At 41.1% G+C, this 17,952-nt stretch overlaps 1 protein-coding gene across 4 annotated transcripts; it reads right to left on the bottom strand.

Annotated features, from left to right (window-relative positions):
- Positions 1-761: 761 nt before the first annotated feature.
- Positions 762-13,467, bottom strand: OARD1 (O-acyl-ADP-ribose deacylase 1). 4 transcript variants are annotated; one of them, XM_053457833.1, is made up of 6 exons: positions 13,371-13,467; positions 13,156-13,215; positions 2,958-3,102; positions 2,618-2,676; positions 1,117-1,229; positions 762-1,030 (listed from the first exon to the last, which is right to left on the bottom strand). In XM_053457833.1, the coding sequence occupies exons 1-6, from the start codon at positions 13,443-13,445 to the stop codon at positions 928-930; spliced, it is 555 nt and encodes a 184-aa protein (XP_053313808.1). In that variant the 5' UTR covers positions 13,446-13,467; the 3' UTR covers positions 762-927. The 4 variants fall into 4 exon arrangements, with proteins under 4 accessions (XP_053313808.1, XP_053313811.1, XP_053313810.1 ...); XM_053457836.1 differs by having other exon boundaries at positions 13,156-13,220; positions 13,373-13,437; XM_053457835.1 differs by having other exon boundaries at positions 13,348-13,429.
- Between the last annotated feature and the right edge of the window lie 4,485 nt (positions 13,468-17,952).

Here is a 17,952-nt window from a genome sequence, read left to right as displayed (position 1 = left end):
GACATGTATGAACATCATTGACTATGGACTTTTCTGTATATATAACCACAGAAAGAAAAATACACCCAGGTATTCCAGAAAAATCATCAGATATTGGTTTATTGTTCTTTTTGTTTTTCTTCCATAAAATCAATTTGAATAGTCAACACCTTTTTGTCTTGAATTTATAATAAATTCGCACAGACTTTGTGTAGTAGCTTCAGATACCCTTTGTTGCCAACATGTCTGTTGTATTGAAAAACAACCTCTTATGGCGCTTCTTCATGTTGTAGCATTCCCTCAAAATCATTAGATCACAGCCAGTTAAATATACTATGATCTTGAATTACAACAAATAATTTAAAAAATGACTTTTGCTAAGTTAACCAAAATAAAACAAACAGTGCAAATAGCTAGTCTATAGAAAGGCAGAGGTTGCAGATGGCAATGCCTCCCCATCCTTCTCGTTATTTAGCATTACAGTTGAATATGCACAATGTTACATTTAGATATGCCTTTTGTAGGGGAAAAGAGAGATGATCTCATTCAACAGAAGCTTCAAACAGAAGTTGTGTACCATTCTTTAAGAATCACCATATATATGCAGGCATGACATGAAGGAGACCTATCCACGTCACACAGATTTACCACTGTTAAGACAATGGAAAGGGTAATGGAAAAAGGGGAGAGGGTGGGAAATATTTTGACTATGAAGACAAACTGCTCCTGAGAAAGAAGATCATTTTGTGCCCTCCTGAATCCAAAAGAAACAGTATGCAAAGCAGGCTCGCAAAATTTTATTTCCATAGGAAAAAAAAAAAGAGAAATTTGTACACAGCCTATTTCAAGAATTTTATCTGAAATAAAGTATAACAGAGGCACATATATTTAGACCCACTAAATATATAAAGAATGCCAAACGCATGTTAGAATCAATATGACACCTCCTCACAGGCTATAGACAGTGATGACGATGCCTGTGTCTCTGAAGACTTCGCTTAAAATAGAAGCGACGTTGTTCCACTGGAGACGGTCTAAACCGCAGCCAATTCTGAGAGGAGAGGGAGAAAAGATTAGCAGTGAATTAAATAAGGTAGTAAATTATGGTAAAGTGAATGTGGGAGAAATGGCAAGTACCTAGGCATGGATATTGCAGTTACCCTATTACATAATGCATGATCCTTCATGGCTTCCAGGCTTCTATGCAAGTCCTCATATGTTGGCTTCCCTGATGCTCTATCTTTAGTAATCTGCGGGAACAGGAAAGGAGACGATAAATGTCCAAGTGATGCCCTGTTATAACTCAGCCCCAATGTGACTTGCTTTCTGAATTAAATCTCACAAGTGCGGACAATTCTGGAAGGACTCTTTTGCAACAAACTCGTTATGCACTAGTTACACAACAAATGAGACACATAAAATGGCAGTTAACATTCATTAAAAACAAAAACGCTACACAGTATGCAATAGAAGTAACATTTAAAAAATGTCCTGATGTTACCAGGTATCACCTGCTGTCACAGGAGCGAAAGGGGTGAATGCAATAGTTTCTGTTTAATTTGTTGACCAGTCATCTGACAAGTGGCTTTGTATATAAAACTCCGGCTTCACACACTGCCAGACAAAGATTTGGCATTACTACGGCTCACAACAGAAACGAGAGCAGCGCAACTGGTATGCACAATCTCATACATAAAATAGCATAGTCTTGTTACTGTGCAAACTGCCTTTCGTGCTGGGCAGGGTTTAAGCTAAAGTAGCAAAATACAGCAGCTGGAGTCTGATTGGTCCTTCTTATCAAGATCCATCCAGCATGACCAGCAATTGCCATGTTAAGCAGCCAAACAAGTATTAAAAAAAAAAAAAAAAAAACTCTCATAAAGCTCCCTATGAGTGCCAGAGATCTGGACAATTGTTTTCCCATGTGAGGCCTGGACATTTTCTTTAGTGCTGGGGTACAGGTAGTGTGTAATGGTATGTATGGTTGGGTATCAGATCACTTGTAAATTACCATTCACATTGATCAACGAGTCCTATTAACCCCTTAATGACAAAGCCCGTACATGGTCCTTAAGGGGTTAATAATCCCTGACCTAAAACGTCACTAATCAGCCAGTAATCAGTTATGTAACAAAAATGTAAAAAGTATAATACATTTTTCATTCATGTGTGTGCTCCAGAGCCTAACTGACAACTGCCAGTGCAGTAGTTTTTTTTTTTTTTTTTTTAACTATATCAATGCTAGTGGCTCCATAGGAGCATACATAGTTGGCACTCTAAGGGTTAAATCAATGAAGCCTTTGCCACATACAGTATTGTATGGAGATAGCAGGACAAGGTGCTTCAGTGATCTGCAGAAAGAATGATGGATTGTTCCAGACTGTTAAGCGCTGCCCAGCCTAAGGTGGGAAGGAGGCTGCCTAGTAGTGCTGGAGGAGGTTTGTAGGGTACAGGAGGCTTCTGAATCATGTTGAAGTTTAGGAATAGTTGTGTGTGCAGGAGGGGGTGGGTTAGGGAGGCAGAAGAAAAAACATGCCTGTGATTTCTATGACAGGCACATATACTATTTTTGTATAATGCAATGTTGAGTTAGCAGGAGACATTCTTCCCCACATAAAATGCAATTAAGAATTCTTACCAGATAGTAAATATATCGTCCATCAACTTCTAAAGTAGCAACATTTCCTTTCTTCTTATCTAAAAATAAAATACATTAAATGGACAGCACATTTTCAAACATTTCATACATTAGTGAGTACACCAATTGAGAAAGAACGACAGTTAAATAGAAAAACATGAAAATTGCTCTGGCCCTGAAGTGTAAAAGAGCACTGGCCATTAAGGGGTTAAAAATCACAATAGAGAAAAAAAAATTGTTACCAAGTAGTTTGCCAGTAGTTATTTTTTGTAGGGCACATTTTATCAATCAAGGAGACAAATGTGAAATCCCCGCCATGTTTCTGTCTAGACAAACCTACTTTGCTGCTTTATTTCTTCAACTCGCTTGAATCTCTTCTTGAACTGCACAGCAATACCAGCTCCCATGCGACAGTCAGCACTTATACAGTGAGCAAGAGAATCCGTTGACGGACAACCAAACAGATCCCCATGGACATAACGGATCTGTGGGATGAAAAACAGAACTATAGTAAAGACTCTGTCTAAGTGCACATTAGACACCTCATAACAAACATATTATATATACACACACACACGAAAGTAAATCTAAAAAGGAAATGTAAAAAAGGGATTTGACTGTATTGCTCTGTTCATTAACATTTATTCACACCTTTCCCTTTGAAGGCCGAGCCCAATTTAAATCTTGATTGCACATACTGGGTATTGTCAACATTGCCAGGAAGATGTCACCTGTGGAATGGTGAAGGGCCAGACGGCCTGGCTACATCTCCCGGGGGGGGGAGGGGTTGGGGAGAGTATCAACGGACACAGAGTAACATTATTGAAGACATAATGTCCAAAACCTGATGGTTACATAACTTTGGGCCACAGCATACATTACATCACTATGCCCATAACAGGACTTATTTGAAAGGGTCCTTTTATCAGCTGACAGAGGTGCAGAGTTTGGAATGAAAACAATCACTAGGACCAGAGAATGATAATGATCTTGGTGTCATAATTATGCCAAGCTCAGCAGGCGTCATATTAAGTATTATGTCACCCACCTTCAGGTTACTCCCTTCCCTTTGCTCAGGTGACAAAAAAAGGTTAGTCTTGGGGGGGGGATAAAAAGGTGGGCAAATGGTCATGAGAGAGAGCCTGTTTTACCATCTATTTTTAAATATTGAATTTCCAAAATAGCAGTTTTTTTTATTTTATTTTTATTTCCTACCAAAGAGTCATAAAAATATAACTGCCCCTCCAGGCCAGCCTATTATTAGGGGGATTAATTCTCATATATACAGGATACGAAACACATTATCAACGTTCTAAAGGATATACATTGGTCTACAGATTACCTTTGGGCCACCATTGATGTTTCATCCTTATACACAGTTATTCTACACGATCAAGGTGGGCAAATGGTCTTGAGAGAGAGCCTGTTTTACCATCTAAGAGACAACCCCAAGGAATTTTGGTATTAGCATTTGTTGATTTATTTTACACTGTTTATATACTAGCATTTATGTCTATGTCTCTTTTATATGTATTTTTGTATAACAGCACTGTGACCTAGTAATGAAAGCCGCGGATACAGGAGGGGCCAGTGTCTTCACGGACAGATCATACTACATGGAGGAGTCAAACCGTATTCTGGGCAATAAAAATAAATAAATAAAATATACTAAAAATAATTTAGAAGCTTACTAAGAGTGAATACATTTTTTTAAATATTGAATTTCCAAAATAGCAGGTTTTTTTTTTTGTTGTTTTTTTTTATTTCCTACCAAAGAGTCATAAAAATATAACTGCCCCTCCAGGCCGGCCTATTATTAGTGGGATTAATTACGACACTAGTAATACAAAAATACGTGCCACTTGTCCCTTTATATATACAGGATACTAAACACATTATGAACGTTCTAAAGGATATACATTGGTCTACAGATTACCTTTGGGCCACCATTGATGTTTCATCATTATACACAGTTATTCTACACAATCAGGGTATAGAAGCCATTAGAAAGGTTTTACAAAAGGAACCTGGGAACCAGATTTGCACCAAGCTACGCCAAGTTATATGTGGCAGAAATCTGGTTCTCTGGCGACGCTACGTTGATGATGTTTTAATTATTTGACGAGGTACCTTTGAAAGTTTAAACCAATTTATTGTTTATGTTAATCAAAATCAACGAAATCTCAAATTCACTTCTTGTATTAATAATCATCAAATGCCACAACTTCCGCTGCCTATGCAAATGCCAGAGTGGCATATAGGGGTATAAGGCATTTCTGGAGGCAGAGTGGCATATAGGAGGGTATAAGGCATATCAGGGAGGCAGAGTGGAATATAGGGGCGTATAAGACATATCTGGGGCAGATGTTCATAACTGGGGGGCAAATACAATACAATAAAAACAAAAAAAAATATTTTTCTCAATCACAGCTTTTATTAAATATGAAAAAATTGTTTACATAAATTAATATTTACTAGTAAAACTTTTTTCCTATAGGGCTGTCTTATATTCAGGCCTTTTCTTTTTTTCCTGAATTAATATTCAGATTTTGGGGGGGGGGTCGTCTTATAATCAAGCAAATACGGTACTTTATTTATAAAAATGTGCTCTAAAACTTTTTTTAAACCCACGGATGGAAATGGGTTTATTGATTTTGCAAGTTACAATATACCAAAGGGACAAGTGGCATGTATCCGTAGAAATTGTACCAACGAAAAGGACTTTGATATTCAAAGAAACAACCATTAAAAAAATTTGAAGAACGGAATTATCCAAACATTCTTTTACAAAATAGTTTGAAAACCATCAAAGAAAAGAATAGGGAAGATTATTTTATCTGATAAAATACATAGGACAAACAGAGAATTTGATTTTACATTTCTGACCATTCTGACTTTCGGCATAAAGAAAGCAATTAATTAAAAAAAAAAAAAAAACAATCTTCCTGATATGCCGAACATTGTTTATAAAAAGAAGGATTTAAAGGAAAACTACTACCAACTCTTGATTACTACTACCATCAGATTAAAATGGTTTTCGAAAATATTCTGCAATTTTATTATTTTCTTTTCTTTTTTTTTTTTATGTTCCAACAATTTTTTTTGAGCACTGTATAATTTTGTCAAACAAAAAAGAGGTTAACATAAAGGATATCAATTCAAGAGCAGCAGAACCCCAATCCTCTTGGCATAATGTGATTTTATTAATTATTAACTTCAAATGCATATAAAATCTGCAGTGAATACTTCACTCTTCTGACCTTAAACCAAGAACCGGTCCATTTTGTCCCGTCCTTCCGCACAGATAATAACGCAACGCTCTCGTTTCTCAACACATTTACACCCAATAACAATTGATCAATATACCAGAAGGTATATTGAAATGTTGGCATTGTCAGCTAATGTCAGCATTATTTTGTAGGGGACCCATACTTTAAAGTATATCTCTGTACTAAGCTCCTTATCGTTGGTGTATACCAACCAGTTCATGCGGAAAACGGAAAACATCTGGGTTTTTGAGAGAGCTAGGTGGTTCAGGAGAATTGATTTCCTGATGGCTGTCAAGGCAATCTGTAGCAGCTTGCCCACCACTGTAGTGGGGGAGAAAAAGACAAGCGTGGTTGTTAAAGTTTTCCATGGTATATTGCTCAACCTGCCTTGCTGAGAAAATCTATAGACCTTTTCCAAAATCATTGTGCCATAGGACATGCCCACAGTCTATTTAACAGGTCTGTGTATGGCTCATTACAGCGAGGGCAGATATCAGTAGGACGCAAACCCTGCGTTGGCCTGTCACTGTAGTATATAGCTTGTGAGCTATTTTTCAGACAGCTGCACATCAGTCATTCTTATATATTATATCTCAGCACAATCTACTAGAAAAACTAGACTCTTTATCATGATACCTAGAGGTAAACAAAAGAATATCTTCTGTGGTGAACAGTTTATCTACACAGACACTTCGCCTACATGATGGATTTTTATTTACACAACGCATCCTGTTTGCGGATCAGGACGTAATATTAGGACCTTCAAAAATTAAAGCCGTTTATTGCCATGTTCCCATGAAGCACCAGAATGCTGAAAAAAAGCTTACTTCATGGCACGCTTTCAAAGTTTTACAAGGTATAAACACAACACGGCCTGTCAGATGTTGTACAGACAATAAGCCACACAAGCGTATAAAAGAAGAAAAATTGTTTTTAATCGCCTTATAAATGCTCTTTGTTGTCTCTTCTCTTTTTGAGCAAGGTGCTCTCAGATAGTGAAGGTGGTACCATTAGGCACATAGGACTACATCTTTACACTTAGTTCTTAGCGATAACAATGAGTTGATCTTGCATATAGAGTCACACGCCTCCAAATATTGGTGGAACTATTACATTTAACATGTGGAAGTAAATTTGTAAAAATTAGATGTTTTTTGCTATTCCTCTTCCATAACAGTGTACTAATGTCATTCTTACATGTTTTATCTGCAAAAGCTGGAAAAAAAATACCCATTGCTTTTTGATAAAATAAAAAAGCACATAGGCAGCCATCTCCGTAGACAAATATGGGCAGAATGGATCCTACTAAGGACTTTAACTGTGGCACTGCCATAGGATACCATCTATGCCATGAGTTAGTTAGTGAAATTTCAGCCCTGGTCCTCTGTAATTATTGTGAACTGGAATCATTTAGAAGTAGCAGCAACTTGGCCACAAAGCGGTAGACCATGCATGCTCTCAGAGCAGTGTAATTGATTGACTCGGTTTTACCAGATACACCCAGGCAGATTAATACCAACCTTGTTGAATCTAAACATTACTGAAATAGAATCTGTTTTGCAAGGGGCGTGGGCTAAAAAGTAGAACAAAGATGCTGTGATGTAAAGAAATTCAAGGACACGTGCGACTCGCCATAATTGATGAAATTATAAATTCAGCCCTCTACCAGAAAACCCTGAAGGCAAAAGACCACCTCTAAATGGTTCAACAGAAACAAAATTAAGGTTTTGAAGTGGTCTAGTCAAAAGATTGACTTGAATCTGATCGAGATGCTGTGGCATGACCTTAAAAAGGCATCTCATGCTTGAAAACCATCCAATGTCGTGCTTTGAGAACTAATGGAATGATCATTTAAAAACTGCATTTTGTGTTTCAACCCTTTTCAACCCGTGACAATGGGCGTTTCAACATTCCTGTGGTTCTCCTGTTTAGCTGTAATTTTCTTCTCTTCAGTTACTATACCCACCCATTATATATATTTTTGGCTTTATTTAGATACCAATATTTTGATCATATCATCTACTTTATTATAAAATATAGAAATTATAGTGAACATTTGAAAAAAAAAGCGCATACTTAGTGTTTTTTTAAAAATCTTTTACTCATCATTAAAAGCTAATGGAAAAAAACCTGTTGTTTTTATGTTTTTGGCAACTTATAGAGCAAAAAGCACAAGTAGCATATTGCTATTTCAAAAAGCATTTTTTTTCAAAACTGGTCATTCTGCCCCATGGGCTATATAGCAGCGGCCCCTAACCTTTTTGGCACCAGGGACCGGTTTTGTGGAAGACCATTTTTCCACAGACCGGGGGCTGGGTGTTTTGGGTTTGATTCAGGTGCATTACATTTATTGTGCATTTAACTTCTATTATTATTATTATTAATATATTTATAATACTCCACTTTCATTCTCTCACTAATTCTGACTATTTATTTCAATATACTTACTACCTCCTTCTCACTATCTCCCCCCTTTTCTCACTACCTACTCCCTTCCCCCACTTTTCACTACCCTCATCTACCCTCTCCCCATTTGAAGTCCAGGATTCCTACGATGGGAGCGAGAGGCCTCTGTCTCCCTGCGCACGCTGCTTCACTGCTGAGCGCCGGAATATGACATCATATTCCGGCGCTCAGCACAAAATGCCGGCATTGCGACCGAGCTAGATGCCTCGCAGAGAAGACGGAGGGACGCCAAGCGGTTCCTGAAGACTTCATGAGCGAAAACCACTCGGCGTCCCTCTCTCTCCTCCGCGTCAAAAGGACGGCTTTGAAGCCACTGATTCCGGAAGATGTGGTCACCCTATTGTGTGGCCCAGTTGCTTATAGGCCATGGACCGGTATGCGGCCCAGTGGTTGGGGACTCCTGATATATAGGACATCTTTGAAGCCATCAGTTTACCCCTTCAAACCATATATTTTGAAAACTAGACACCCCAGGGTATTTAAACAATTTCAAAGCACTAATTCTCCTGCAAGACTTTGTCAAACTTTGTGGTAGTCATTTTTGTTTGCATTTTTTTTCTTCTTCCACACACACAATTTACAGCTCCTGGTATATGTTACAGCTAAAGAACACCCCAATATATGATCAGCAACACCTCCTGAGTATAGTGATACCACCTATGCATAGGTTTGTTTGGGCGCTAAAAAGTCACATTTGTGAGGGGCGCATTTTTTTATTTTTACATCGAGTTTAAAACAGGCCAACTCAATTTACCCCATAAAACCGAACGTTTTCGAAACTAGAAACCCCAGGGTGTTTCAAATGCTGGTATCTTAACTCTTTCCAGTATGTTGAGGAAGATACAGTGCCAATTTTAGGACTTCAACTATTTATTTTTTTTTAAATGTTTTGTATATATTTTCTTTTACCTATATGGTGACAGCACTGGGGTCTTTTATTTTTACAATTTATTACATTGTGATTTTTTTTTTATTTTCACTATTTTTACATTTTCAATTGGTGAGCTGTGCTCCATTGACCTGCATGGTTGGCTGTAGTAACTGTAATCAAAGGCAATACGTTTCTAACAGGTGGCATTTTAAAAACGCCCCTAGAAGCGATCAAATGGGGCCCTTGATATTTTTTTTTGTTTTGCTGAATGCCTCTATATGACACTGGCTGATCGCATCTCAAGTGCTGTTTTAGCCACACAGCACTGCTATATTGAAAGACATATAGCCTTTTAATAGGATTAATACAATAATTCCTAGGAGTAGTCGTATGGGGTCCCTACATTTTTTTTTTGGTGTCGAATGCCTGGATGTCGAATTGTTGATCGCCTTCTACACTTGCTTAACACCATAACGTGCCAGACACGTCAATTGTCGTTAATGGGATGCATTTCCGTGCTGTGCCTCGCACGTCAATTGTCTGCATGGGGTTAATGTCGGTCTTATATTAAAATTATTTGGATGATCTGAAACATTTAAATGTGACAAAACCAAAAAAAGAAACAAAAATAGGCAGGAGGCAAATACTTTTTCACAGGATTGTAGAATGTAAAATTATCCTTTCTTCTGTAGCATCTAGTGATGGGAAGTTCGGATCATTAAAGTGAATCGGATCATTTCGATTCGTTCACTGAAATGATCCGATTCATGATCCGGATCTTCGGATCACTCAGTGTGTCTGCACGGAGTTACTGTTTTCCAGTAACTCCGTGCAGGCACACTAACGATTGGCCCCGCCCCTTTTATTATGAATCCTCCCCCCCTGCCTCCAGTGATGTCAATGAAGGCAGAGAGTCGTTCAAAGATTCGGATCTTACAGGGATCCGAATCTTACAGTGATCCGGATCACTGTAAGATCCGGATCACTGTAAGATCCGGATCATTGTAAGATCCGGATCTTTGAACGACTCTCTGCCTTCATTGGCATTCTAATCATTAAGAGAATGTCACCATACTGTTATAAATAATACATTAATAATCACTGCCCCCAGGATTTACATTCCCCTTTACCTGCAACTGCACCTTAAGCTAACTTTATTAAATTAATTAAATTAACCCTCACCATTAAATTAACCCTAAACACCCCATCAACCATGACTGCCCTAAAATTAACCCTTAACACACCATCAACCATGACTGCCCCTAAAATTAACCCTTAACACCCCATTAAGCATAACTGCCCCAAATTAACCCTAAACACCCCATTAAGCATAACTGCCCCTAAATTAACCCTAAACACCCCGTTAAGCATAACTGCCCCCAAATTAACCCTAAGCACCCCATTAAGCATAACTGCCCCCAAATTAACCCTAAACACCCCATTAAGCATAACTGCCCCCAAATTAACACTAAAGACCCCATTAAGCATAACTGCCCCTAAATTATCCTTAAACACCCCATTAAGCATAACTGCCCCCAAATTAACACTAAAGACCCCATCAACCATACCAATTTATTAGGTAATTTATCTGGAGTACATGCAATTAATTTAGGGGTAGTTATGGTTAATGGAGTATTTAGGGTTAATTTCAGGGGCCGTTATGGTTAATGGGATCTTTACGGTTAATTTCAGGGGCAGTTATGGTTGATGGGGTATAAGGGTTAATTTTATGCTGATGACTAAGGGTTAATTTAATTAATTTAATAAAGTTAACTGTAGGTGCAGTTATAGGTAAAGGGGGGCAAACTCAGGGGAATCTAAATCCTGGGGGCAGTGTGAACATTATTAATGTATTTATTTATAAAAGTATGGTATCAGTAATATTCTCTGAATGATTCGAATCTCTGTAAGATTCGGATCCTTGTAAGATCCGGATCCCTGTAAGATTCGAATCATTCGACTCTTCGGTTCATTCGACTCTTCGGTTCATTCGACTCTTCGGTTCATTCGACTCTTCGGTTCATTCGACTCTTCGGTTCATTCGACTCTTCGGTTCATTCGACTCTTCGGTTCATTCGACTCTTCGGTTCATTCGACTCTTTGACTCTATGAGTCATCGTTCCTATGAGAATTAATGAGCTGTAACCTGACCCCAGAGTGCTCTGCAGATGACTCACAGCTCTAGGATCAGGTTACAGCTGCATGATGATTCACAGACTGAACCGCTACAAACGAATCGTTCAGTCTAGTGAACCGACTCATCCGGATCACTAAAAAGAACCGGATCAAATGAACGATTCGTTCATGATCCGGACATCACTAGTAGCATCACTCACTACAAGGTTCCAAACTTCCTCTGAAAGCAACATCAGTACAAGCACCGTGTGTCAGGAAATTTATGAAATGGGTTTCCGTGGCCTGTTTGGCTGCACACAAGACAAAGATCACTATGCGCAATACCAATTGTCGACCAGAGTGGTGTAAAACCCTCTCCTCAAGGCACACCTAACAGTCCAGGATTTAGGTATTACTCAGGTGTGTCTAAAGTATGTTTGTTTTTAATTTCGCAACACCTTGCACACACCTTAGTAATACCTAAACCCTGCATTGTTTGGTGTGCCTTGAGGAGAGGGTTAAGGAGCACTGGTGTAAAGTATACTTCACTATCGGAAATCTTCTAGCTTCCGCTTTAAAAAAAAAAGAAAAGAAAAGGAAAAAAAAAAGGGGGCGCTTGGGGCAGCAAAGTGCCTGGAGCAGTTACCCCACTCGGCTCCATTGTCGGGCCGGCCCTGGCTACAACAAACAAAGACACTTTAGACAATTGTATGCTTCCAACTTTGTGACACCAGTTTAGGGAAGCCCCTTTCCAGCATAACGTGCCCTGTGCAAAAAGCAAGGTCCGTAAAGACATGGTTTGATGTGTTTAGTTCGGACAGACTTGAATGGCCTGCAAAGTGGCCCTGACCTTAACCCCACTGAACATCTTTGGGATGAATTTAAACCCCCACTACAAGTCAAGCCTTCTAGTTCAACATGAGTATGCAGTCTCACAAATGTTCTTTTGGCTGAATGAGCACAAATTCCCACAGACACTCCAAAACATTGTGGAAAGCCTTCTCAAAAGAATGGAGCCACAAAGGCGGGAGGGGGTCACAACGTCATATTAATGCCCACAGTCCTGGGATGGGATTTCCAACAAGCTCATACAGATGCAATGGTCAGGTGGCCGCATACCTTTGGTCATATAGTATATGAACATTGACATACTGGTTCTTTACAACCTTTATAGAAGAAATGGACACTTTGATTTTCTACATTGTCTTACACCACTTCACCCCCCCCATTGTTAATCTCTGGTGACCCCCCCCCTTCTCTGCCTGATTGCACATACTGCGCAATATGTGATCAGAGAGAATATATATATATTATATAATTATACAGACTACAGTCAAATCACGACACCGGGAGTGCCAGCAAATGAGGTCTATAAAGACCCCAATATACACTTAAAAGCCATAAAAAAAAATCCCATCCCTCTGTGGCCTATTGTCACTCTGTAGGAATAGCAGTTTCAAAATGGTACGCATTATATACAATGGCAATAAACCAAAGTGTTGTTAATAATGTCCACCTTTAAGGACCCTATATGCGTTATGATCTAAAGCTGCCTTAAGCAAAAAGGGGGGGGGGTTACCATGGCATGTATTTCAAGTACTACAACTAAAGCAATCCTGTCAAACAATTATTGATCTATCATGTGATAAATATGCATCTTATGTATCATATTATTCACCACATACAGCAATTCAGTGTGACTATACAAGATGGGGTCATGAACGGGTCAAGTGTAAAAACTGTAGTAGTAGCCGGATAGGTGCTTCCAAGATTGATCCAGTGACAGGAATAAACAACAAACTCCTAAATTTACTTACAGTTTCTGTCTGACCGGATATACACCCAAAGCTTTGACGGTAAACTTCCTGTTTGGCCATCTACGAGAGACGGGGGGGGGGGGACACGCTGCGTTAACCGACCACCGTAATTATAAATGGACATGCGTAATTTAGGACCTCAATAAACACTACACAGGCCGCCCTAACCCACGTCTACATATTACTCTCAACAATCCACAGCAATAGACTCTGACCGCCTCGCAGACTCGTCCGGAGAGCCCATAGACGCCGCAGCTCCTTAACGCACACGAAACTCGGCACAGAGGCATGTAAAGTGAAAGTAAATTCAATGCCACGCCTTCCCGTTCCCAAGTAATTACATGCATTACATTGCCTCACCTTCCATTTTAAGTTTTATGTGGATTTATTTGGCGTTAGATTGAATGAAAACTAAGACATCGTAATGCGGTGTATAGACTGTGTAATACGCGGTTTCACACTGTATTTATATTGCACTATTATTTCGCTTCATGTCCTGTAAAAAGTTCACCTGTCATGAAAGAGTCACGTGATGCTACAAGGTCACCTGTCATAAAAGCATCACGTGATGGCATGTGTCTTGGTACATGATGTTTTTAATTGTACTAGTCAATTTTCTAATGTATGAATCGATTTTATGTCCTTTTTGGGAGGTTTGGGTGAAACTCTGAATTGCTGCTCCCCAGCACGATAAGAAAACTGAAATAGCCCGTACCTCCCAAATTTTATAATGTTCAAGTTGGTGACTGGCCAGGGCGTACAGAGTATTTGGCCCCCGGGGCGGATCTCGTATGTGGCACCCCCCCTCGCACAAAAAAAATAACGTTGGTAAGAATATTTATTTCACAAATTTGCCAACTGTGTCAACTGGAAAAAAATAGAAATCTTAATAAATAAATTAATTTAAAAATAAACAAAATAAGTTGAAATAAAGAACATTTACTGAACAGATGTGGTACAGCGTAACTCATCACTATATACTGAGCCAGACATTGCTGGTGGTGAGCATAACCCCTATCACTATACACTAAGCCAGATAGTGACGTGGTAGGCCTCTGCCCATATAAAACCAGCCCCTCTGTGTCACCTCGACCCTTTTAGCAGCCTACCTGTGCCAACTCTGCTCCTGAAGCACCCTGCCTGTGCCACCTCTACCCTTGTAGCAGCGTGCCTGTGCCAACTCTGCTCCTTTATCAACCTGCCTGTGCACCCTCTGCCCCCCTGAACAGTCTGCCTGTGTCACCTCTGCCCCCTTAACCCCTTAAGGACAATGGGCGGTCCCTAAACCCATTGAAAACAGTTCATTTTGAGCCCGTACATGTACGGGCTTTGTCATTAAGGGGTTAACAACCTGCCTGTGCTACCTCTGTCTCCCTAAGCAGCCTGTCTGACCCATTTCTGCCCCTCAACACTCATTCATTCACCCATTCACTCTCCTGCACCCCCTTACTTCTCTTGCAGAATTCACTGGTCCGGGTACTGGCCGAGCATCACTATTATGAGCCCGCAGCTTACCACTGTGGCACCTGCACACTGTGTAAAGAAACTCACTACTGTGGCGCCCCACATAAGGCGGCCAGCAGATATCTGCTCGTCAGGCCAACGGGTCAGCCCCTGACGAGTGGCAACCGTGGGCGGACCGCTGGCTCTATGCCCCCACCTGGGTACACTACTGGCAGTGGCATAAGTACAGGCGTTGAAGTGGTCACAACTGCGACAGGGCCCATCTATTTAAGGGGTCCAGGGTTACCCCTGCAACCACCTATTCCTGTCTCCACGTACTAGTTCAAAATTGTTCTGAAAGGGCCCTTCTGACCTGGACCGGTCCTGTCCACTGCACAAACCGGTCTAGGTCGAAAGAGCCCTTTCTAAACTATTTTGAACTGGGCAAAGAGAGACAGTAATGTCTTGGGGGTCACATTATGTCACATGACCTTGCGCTGAAACCGGAAGTTGCAAGAGAGGTGAGAGGTAAGCGGGGGCGGGCGAGGGTATGTTTGTATCTATGTATGTGAGCATGAACGTGCATGCATAAGTGTGTGTAAGTAAATGGTGTGAGAGGGAATGTGTGTGTTAGTATGAGTAAGAATGTGTAATTTGTGTGTGTTTACATATGTATGCCAGGGAGTCTATGTAGAAAGTGGTGGGGCAATGGGCAAGGAAGGCACAGACCAGCTGTTTGGGGGCACTGACAAGCGGGGGGCAAAGGTGGCACCGACAGGCTGTTTGGGGTTTAGGATGGCACTGATAAGCTGCTTGGCCCCCAAAGGCAATCACAAGATGTTTGGGGCAAAATGTGGCACTGTGAGACATGTTGCTTGATGAAGTTGGGGCAATTTGGTTTCTAGTTACGCCCCTGATTTTGTGCTACCTCCATTTGCAAAGATAACAGCTATTCTCATAAAATGCCTGATGAGGTTGGAGAAAACATGGCAAGGGATCTGAGACCATTCATCTGGGACACTGCTCTTCAGTTCACCCAATAGGTTTTCTATGTGGCATTAATTCACAAGGGGCTGCTGCCTGCGGCATCATATAAATCAATACTAAAAGGGGGGCTGGGTGGTGGGATATATATATATACCACGTGGGGCTAATTTTTAAATTGATAATTTTGTATAGCTCACGAATTACCGTATTTGCTCGATTATGAGACGACCCTGATTATAAAACGACCCCCCGAAATCAAAATATTAATTTAGGAAAAAAAACAAAAGCCTGAATATAAGACTACCCTATAGGAAAAGTTTTACTAGTAAATATTAATTCCTGTAAACTATTTTTTCATATTTAATAAAAGCTATGATTGAGAAATATATATATTTTTTTATTTCCTTTTACCTGCCCCCCCCCCCAGTTATGCACATCTGCCCCCAGGCTTGCCACTCTGCACCCAGAAATGCCTTATACCCCCTATTTGCCACTCTGTCCCATGATATGCCTTTTAACCCTCTATATGCCACTCTGCCTCCAGAAATGTCTTATACCCTCCTATATGCCACTCTGTCCAAATGATATGCCTTTTAACCCCCTATATGCCCCTCTGCCCCATGATATGTCTTATAGGGGGTTAAAAGGCATATCATGGGGCTGAGTGGCATATAGGGGGTTAAAATGCATTTCTGGAGGTATATATATATAAACTGCTAACAGCACACACTCCTATCAAGCCAAGGCAGCCAGTACATGCTGGAACCTGGAGATGATAGTAGTGGGATTACAGCCTCCCTATGCCATGCTACCACCACCACCCCCCTTACACATCCATGCTATCACACACACAGGCCCGGACTGGCCATCGGGCACACCGGGCATTTGCCCGGTGAGCCAGGCCACGGCAGGGCCGCATTGACTTAGGGGCTGATGGAGCTGCAGCTCCAGGCCCCTACCCTACCTACGGCCGCATTAACGCAGGGCATAAGGGGCACCTGCCCCTTAAGGCCGCCGCAACTGCGACCAGGTCCGCCACTCTAAGGGGCCGGGAAGTCCCCACCAAGGCCGGCCTTACGGGTCTGCGGCCGCACAGGGTTTAAATTAAAACATCGGGGGGGGTGTTTAACTTTATTTAACATCCTCCATGTTAAATAAAGTTGTTTTAACTTTATTTAACATGGAGGATGTTAAATAAAGTTGAAAAAAAAAACCCGATGTTTTAATTTAAACCCTGTGCGGCCGCAGACCCCTAAGGCCAGCCCTGGTGGGGACTTCCCGGCCCCTTAGAGCAGTGCCGGCCTTTGGGGTGTGCGACCGCACAGGGCGCCACACTGCAGGGGGCGGTCCGCACCGGGTGCCGCTCATCAGGGGGTGCCAACTTGCGGCACCTGGCACCCCTCCAGAGACGGACAGTAATGTCCGCCGCTGGAGGAGCAGGCTCGCAAGGGAGCGGTATCGGAGGTCTTTAACAGACCTCCGGTTCCCCTGAGTGATTTTAAGCCGGGTATAACCCGGCTTAAAATCACTCAAGGGAGCCGGAGGTCTGTTAAAGACCTCCGATACCGCTCCCTTGTGATCCGCGTGGCAACAGCTGGTGTGTGCCGGGGTTTGTTGTCAGATCCCGGCGCACAACACTGAAGCCGTGCCCACCGCTGTCCGTGCCCTCTGAACCGGAAGAAGACAGAGAAGACAGAAGAACTGAAGAAGAGGAGGAAAAGGAGCTGTAAGGAGAAAAGAGGAAAGGTAGGAAAACATTCAGTGAGAGTGGATTGGTATATGTGTGGATTGGTATATATAAGTGTGGATTGGTATATATATGTGTGGATTGGTATATATATGTGTGGATTGGTATATATATGTGTGGATTGGTATATATGTGTGGATTGGTATATATATGTGTGGATTGGTATATATATGTGGATTGGTATATACATGTGGATTGGTATATGTGTGTGGATTGCTATAGGTGTGGATTGGTATACGTGTGGATTGGTATATATGTGTGGATTGGTATATATGTGTGGATTGGTAAGTGTGTGAGAGTGATGGGTGTTATGCTGTACCATTTCCAATATCTTTTTCATGATCTAATTATGCTCTAAAAGTACATCATAACTCCCATCACTCTGTATACTGTTCCATACAGTGGCAGAGCTGGGAGGCAGAGGCCTTGCACCCCCACCGCAGGACTCCTGAAAGGTAAGTGAACTTCAAAGAGGGAGAGGGTAGATAGTTAGGAGGGGGTAGATAGGGAGAAGGGAGTGAGACAGGGGAAAGGGGGTAGATAGAGAGAAGGGAGTGAGAAGGGGTAGATAGAGGAGAAGGGAGTGAGAAAGGGTAGATGGGGCAGAAGGGAGCGAGAAG

The sequence above is a fragment of the Spea bombifrons genome, chromosome 2 (genome assembly GCF_027358695.1).
Source record: "Spea bombifrons isolate aSpeBom1 chromosome 2, aSpeBom1.2.pri, whole genome shotgun sequence".
Taxonomy (NCBI): domain Eukaryota; kingdom Metazoa; phylum Chordata; class Amphibia; order Anura; family Pelobatidae; genus Spea; species Spea bombifrons.
Note: the sequence above shows the minus strand (reverse complement) of the source record. Positions and strands in the feature narration are given on the sequence as shown.